Consider the following 6,666-nt stretch of genomic DNA (forward strand, 5'->3'; position numbering starts at 1 on the left):
ATATATTTTTTTACATTCTCCCATGTGTTCATGTAAAACAGTTTTTCTTCTATTATGTGTCGATGAAGCAAACCTTCATGAACCCAACCAATATGAAACGTCCATTCTTCATAAACCCAACCAATATGAAACCTCCAATCTTCATAAACCCAACCAATATAAAACCTCCATTCTTCATAAACCCAACCAATATAAAAACTCCATTCTTCATAAACCCAACCAATATAAAACCTCCATTCTTCAAAAACCCAACCAATATAAAACCTCCATTCTTCATAAACCCAACCAATATAAAACCTCCATTCTTCATAAACCCAACCAATATAAAACCTCCATTCTTCATAAACCCAACCAATATAAAGAGGCTAATTGTATGTATTGTATAATAATAATAATAAAGGTAAATGTTGCAGTTTTTTATAAATCTGATAAACACTGAACGCTTTGTGGTGACAAGTTACAATTAAGCTTGTGGAGAGATTAGACATTTAGCATGGAGAGATTAGACATTTAGCATGGAGAGAGTAGATGTTAGGGTTAGGGTTAGGGTTTGTCTCTGGAACGCTTGTCTCTGGAACGCTTGTCTCTGGAACGCTTGTCTCTGGAACGCATGTCTCTGGAACGCTTGTCACTGGAACGCTTGTCACTGGAACGCTTGTCTCTGGAACGCTTGTCTCTGGAACGCTTGTCTCTGGAACGCTTGTCTCTGGAACGCTTGTCACTGGAACGCTTGTCTCTGGAACGCTTGTCTCTGGAACGCTTGTCTCTGGAACGCTTGTCTCTGGAACGCTTGTCTCTGGAACGCTTGTCACTGGAACGCTTGTCACTGGAACGCTTGTCACTGGAACGCTTGTCACTGGAACGCTTGTCTCTGGAACGCTTGTCTCTGGAACGCTTGTCTCTGGAACGCTTGTCTCTGGAACGCTTGTCACTGGAACGCTTGTCTCTGGAACGCTTGTCTCTGGAACGCTTGTCTCTGGAACGCTTGTCTCTGGAACGCTTGTCTCTGGAACGCTTGTCTCTGGAACGCTTGTCACTGGAACGCTTGTCACTGGAACGCTTGTCTCTGGAACGCTTGTCACTGGAACGCTTGTCTCTGGAACGCTTGTCTCTGGAACGCTTGTCTCTGGAACGCTTGTCTCTGGAACGCTTGTCACTGGAACGCTTGTCTCTGGAACGCTTGTCACTGGAACGCTTGTCTCTGGAACGCTTGTCTCTGGAACGCATGTCTCTGGAACGCTTGTCACTGGAACGCTTGTCTCTGGAACGCTTGTCTCTGGAACGCATGTCTCTGGAACGCTTGTCACTGGAACGCTTGTCACTGGAACGCTTGTCTCTGGAACGCTTGTCACTGGAACGCTTGTCACTGGAACGCTTGTCTCTGGAACGCTTGTCTCTGGAAAGCTTGTCACTGGAACGCTTGTCTCTGGAACGCTTGTCTCTGGAACGCTTGTTTCTGAAACGCTTGTCACTGGAACGCTTGTCTCTGGAACGCTTGTCTCTGGAACAATTGTCTCTGGAACGCATGTCTCTGGAACGCTTGTCACTGGAACGCTTGTCACTGGAACGCTTGTCTCTGGAACGCTTGTCACTGGAACGCTTGTCACTGGAACGCTTGTCTCTGGAACGCTTGTCTCTGGAACGCTTGTCACTGGAACGCTTGTCACTGGAACGCTTGTCTCTGGAACGCTTGTTTCTGGAACGCTTGTCACTGGAACGCTTGTCACTGGAACGCTTGTCACTGGAACGCTTGTCTCTGAAACGCTTGTCACTGGAACGCTTGTCTCTGGAACGCTTGTCACTGGAACGCTTGTCTCTGGAACGCTTGTCTCTGGAACGCTTGTCACTGGAACGCTTGTCACTGGAACGCTTGTCTCTGGAACGCTTGTCTCTGGAACGCTTGTCACTGGAACGCTTGTCACTGGAACGCTTGTCTCTGGAACGCATGTCTCTGGAACGCTTGTCACTGGAACGCTTGTCTCTGGAACGCTTGTCTCTGGAACGCTTGTCACTGGAACGCTTGTCACTGGAACGCTTTTCTCTGGAACGCTTGTCACTGGAACGCTTGTCACTGGAACGCTTGTCACTGGAACGCTTGTCTCTGGAACGCTTGTCTCTGGAACGCTTGTCACTGGAACGCTTGTCACTGGAACGCTTGTCACTGGAACGCTTGTCTCTGGAACGCTTGTCTCTGGAACGCTTGTCTCTGGAACGCTTGTCTCTGGAACGCTTGTCACTGGAACGCTTGTCACTGGAACGCTTGTCTCTGGAACGCTTGTCACTGGAACGCTTGTCACTGGAACGCTTGTCTCTGGAACGCTTGTCTCTGGAACGCTTGTCACTGGAACGCTTGTCTCTGGAACGCTTGTCTCTGGAACGCTTGTCTCTGGAACGCTTGTCACTGGAACGCTTGTCACTGGAACCTCACGGCACAACACCTCTCCCCTATTTGACCTAGATGTTTATATGTTTATGTGTTTATGTATCGATACATGACCCATTAATTTAGACAAGTGTGTCAGGTAAGTGTCATCTAATATTGCTAAACTATTTTCTGGACACGTTCTGTTTTTGATATTGCTACTATGCAAGTAACCACTTCACTGTGCCATTTACACCTTCTGTATCCTGTGCATGTGACAAATAAACCTGGATATTATTTGATATAGCGTGTGTTTACCACATGGCCTCACGTGAATCCTTAAAGAGATGGGTGGAGCTAAGGCTTGAGGAACGATGTCTAGACAAAGAAGAGCTCTCCAGTAGGTGTAGCAAAACATTTATAGTGCCTTGCAAACGTATTCATCCCCCTTGGCGTTTTTCCAATTTTGTAGCTTTACAACCTGTAATTTGAAATGATTTTTATTTGGATTTCATGTAATGGACAAACACAAAATAGTCCAAATTGGTGAGGTGAAAGGGAAAAAATTACTTGTTTCAAAAAGCTAAAAAACGTCAAAGTGGTGCGTGCATATGTATTCACCCCCTTTGCTATGAAGCCCCTAAATAAGATCTGGTGCAACCAATTACCTTCAGAAGTCACATAATTAGTTAAATAAAGTCCACCTGTGTACAATCTAAGTGTCACATGATCTGTCACATGATCTCAGTATATATACACCTGTTCTGAAAGGTTCCAGAGTCTGCAACACCACTAAGCAAGGGGCACCACCAAGCAAGCGGCACCATGAAGACCAAGGAGCTCTCCAAACAGGTCAGGGACAAAGTTGTGGAGAAGAACAGATCAGGATTGGCTTATAAAAGAATATCCGAAACTTTGAACATCCCACGGAGCACCATTAAATCCATTATTAAAAGATGGAAAGAATATGGCACCACAACAAACCTGCCAAAAGAGGGCCACCCACCAAAACGAGATTGGAGTATCTGTCCATAGGACCATATTAAGCCGTGCACTCCACAGAGCTGGGCTTTACAGAAGACTGGCCAGAAAAAAGCCATTGCTAAAAGAAAGAAAATAAGCAAACATGCTTGGTGTTCACCAAAAGGCATGTGGGAGACTCCCCAAACATATAGAAGAAGGTATTCTGGTCAGATGAGACAGAAATTTAGCTTTTTGGCCATCAAGGAAAAAGCTCTGTCTGGCCAAACCCAACACCTCTCATCACCCTGAGAACACCATTCCCACAGTGAAGCATGGTGGTAGCAGCATCATGCTGTAGGGAAGTTTTTCATCAGCAGGGACTGGAAAACTGGTCTGAATTGAAGGAATGATGGATGGTGCTAAATAAAGGGAAATCCTTGAGGGAAACCTGTTTCAGTCTTCCAGAGATTTGAGACTGGGACGGAGGTTCACCTTCCAGCAGGACAATGAACCCTAAGCATACTACTAAAGCAACACTCGAGTGGTTTAAGAGAAAACGTTTAAATGTCTTGGAATGGTCAAGTCAAAGCCAAGACCTCAATCCAATTGAGAATCTGTGGTATGACTTAAAGATTGCTGTACACCAGCGGATCCCATCCAACTTGAAGGAGCTGGAACAGTTTGCCTTGAAGAATGGGCAAAAAGCCCAGTGGCTAGATGTGCCAAGCTTACAGAAACCCCAAGAGACTTGCAGCTGTAATTGCTGTAAAAGGTGGCTCTACAAAGTATTGACTTTGAGGGGATGAATAGTTATGCACGCTCAGGTTTTCGTTTTTTTTGTCTTATTTCTTGTTTGTTTCAAAGTGGTAGCATGTTGTGTAAATCAAATGATACAAACCCCCCAATAATCTATTTTAATTCCAGGTTGTAAGGCCACAAAATAGGAAAAATGCCAAGGGGGTGAATACTTTTGCAAGCCACTGTATGTAGGCTACGTATTTTGTATTTGGTCATGTTTCATGTTTTGTGTGGACACCAGGAAGTGTAGCTGCTGCTTTTGCAAAAGCTAATCCTAATAAAATACATGTAAAAAAAATAAAAACGTTACTGGCTCAAATACCCGACCAATCAGCCTGGTACCAACCCTTAGTAAACTTTTGGTTTGACCAGATACAATGTTATTTTACAGTAAACAAACTGACAACAGACTTTCAACACACTTGTAGGGAAGGACAGTCACCAAGCACAGCACACACAAATGACTGATGGTTGGATGAGAGAAATTGATGAATAAATGCTTGTGGGGGCTGGTTTGTTATATTTCATTGCAGCTTTTGACATTATCAATCATAGTTTGCTGCTGGACAAATGTGTTATGGCTTTACACCCCCTATTATATTATGGAAAAATAGTTACCTGTCTAACAGAACACATAGGGTGTTCTTTAATGGAATCTTATCAACATAATCAAGGTAGAATCAGGAATTCCCCAGGGCATCTGTCTAGGCCCATTACTTCTTTCAATCTTTACTAATGATAGTAGAGTAAGGCCAGTGTGTCTATGTATGCGGAGGAGTCAACATTATACACGTTAGCTACTACAAAGACTGAAATGACTGCAACACTTAACAAAGAGTTGCAGTTAGTTTCAGAATGGGTGGCATTAAATATAAAAAACAAACTAAAAGCATTGTATTTTGGACAAATCATTCCCTAAACTCTAAACCTCAACTAAAGTTTGTAATTAATAATGTAGGAATTGAGCAAGTTGAGGTGACGAAACTGTAACCCTGGATAGTAAACTGTCATGTTCAAAACATATTGATGCAGTAGTAGCTACGATGGGGAGAAGTCTGTTACCTTCTTAACAGCACTGTCAACAAGGCAGGTCCTACAGGCACCTAGTTTCTACCTTCTTAACAACACTATCAACAAGGCAGGTCCGACAAGCCCTAGTTTCTACCTTCTTAACAACACTATCAACAAGGCAGGTCCGACAAGCCCTAGTTTCTACCTTCTTAACAGCACTATCAACAAGGCAGGTCCTACAGGCCCTAGTCTCTACCTTCTTAACAACACTGTCAACAAGGCAGGTCCTACAGGCCCTAGTTCCTACCTTCTTAACAACACTGTCAACAAGGCAGGTCCTACAGGCCCTAGTTTTGTCACACCTGGACTACTGTTCAGTCATGTGCCAGGTTCCACAAAGAGGGACTTAGGATCATTAGGATTTGGCTCAGAACAGGTTAGCACGGCTGGCCCATAAATGTACACCGTGAGCTAACATTAATGATGTGCATGTCAATCTCTACTATGGGAGGCGTACAGCACTACATAGAGCCATGACTACATGGAACTCTATTCCACATCAGGTAACTGATGCAGCAGGAGAATCAGATTTAAAAAAACAGGTACAAATACACCGTATGGAACAAGGGGGACTGTGAAAAGACAAAAAGGTACAGACACACGCAAAGCTACAGACACACACACAGGTACATATACACATAAAGGTACATATACACATAAAGGTACAGACACATACACAGGTACATATACACACAAAGGTACATACACACACAGGTACAGACACACAAAGGTACAGACACACACACAGGTACAGACACACAAAGGTACATATACACGCAGGTAAAGACACACAACGGTACATATACACACAACGGTACAGACACACACAAAGGTACAGACACACACAAAGGTACAGACACACACAACGGTACAGACACACACAACGGTACAGACACATGGAAATGTACAGACACACACAAAGGTACAGACACACACACAGGTACAGACACACACAACGGTACAGACACACGCAAAGCTACAGAAACATGCAAAGGTACAGACACACAAAAAGGTACAGACACACAAAAAGGTACAGACACACGCAAAGGTACAGACACACGCAAAGGTACAGACACACGCACAGGTACAGACACACACAAAGGTACAGACACACACAACGGTACAGACACATGCAAAGGTACAGACACACGCAAAGGTACAGACACACGCAAAGGTGCAGACACACACAAAGGTACAGACACACCCAACGGTACAGACGCATGCAAAGGTACAGACACACGCAAAGGTACAGACACACAAAAAGGTACAGACACACGCAAAGGTACAGACACACACACCGTACACACACACCGTACAGACACACGCAAAGGTACAGACACACGCAACGGTACAGACACACGCATACTCACACAAGCTCTAGAACACGCACTCTACACACACATACATTGTAATATTGTTGTATGGTGGTATTATACATTTTGTATTGTAGATATGTAGTGGTGTTATAATGT

At 44.1% G+C, this 6,666-nt stretch overlaps 1 protein-coding gene across 1 annotated transcript; it reads right to left on the reverse strand.

Moving 5' to 3' along the window:
• Positions 1-543: 543 nt before the first annotated feature.
• LOC139582302 (peptidyl-prolyl cis-trans isomerase G-like) lies at positions 544-2,685 on the reverse strand. The gene is made up of 2 exons (XM_071412298.1): positions 2,681-2,685; positions 544-2,416 (listed from the first exon to the last, which is right to left on the reverse strand). The coding sequence occupies exons 1-2, from the start codon at positions 2,683-2,685 to the stop codon at positions 544-546; spliced, it is 1,878 nt and encodes a 625-aa protein (XP_071268399.1).
• Between the last annotated feature and the right edge of the window lie 3,981 nt (positions 2,686-6,666).

The sequence above is a fragment of the Salvelinus alpinus genome, chromosome 8 (genome assembly GCF_045679555.1).
Source record: "Salvelinus alpinus chromosome 8, SLU_Salpinus.1, whole genome shotgun sequence".
In the NCBI taxonomy this organism is placed as follows: domain Eukaryota; kingdom Metazoa; phylum Chordata; class Actinopteri; order Salmoniformes; family Salmonidae; genus Salvelinus; species Salvelinus alpinus.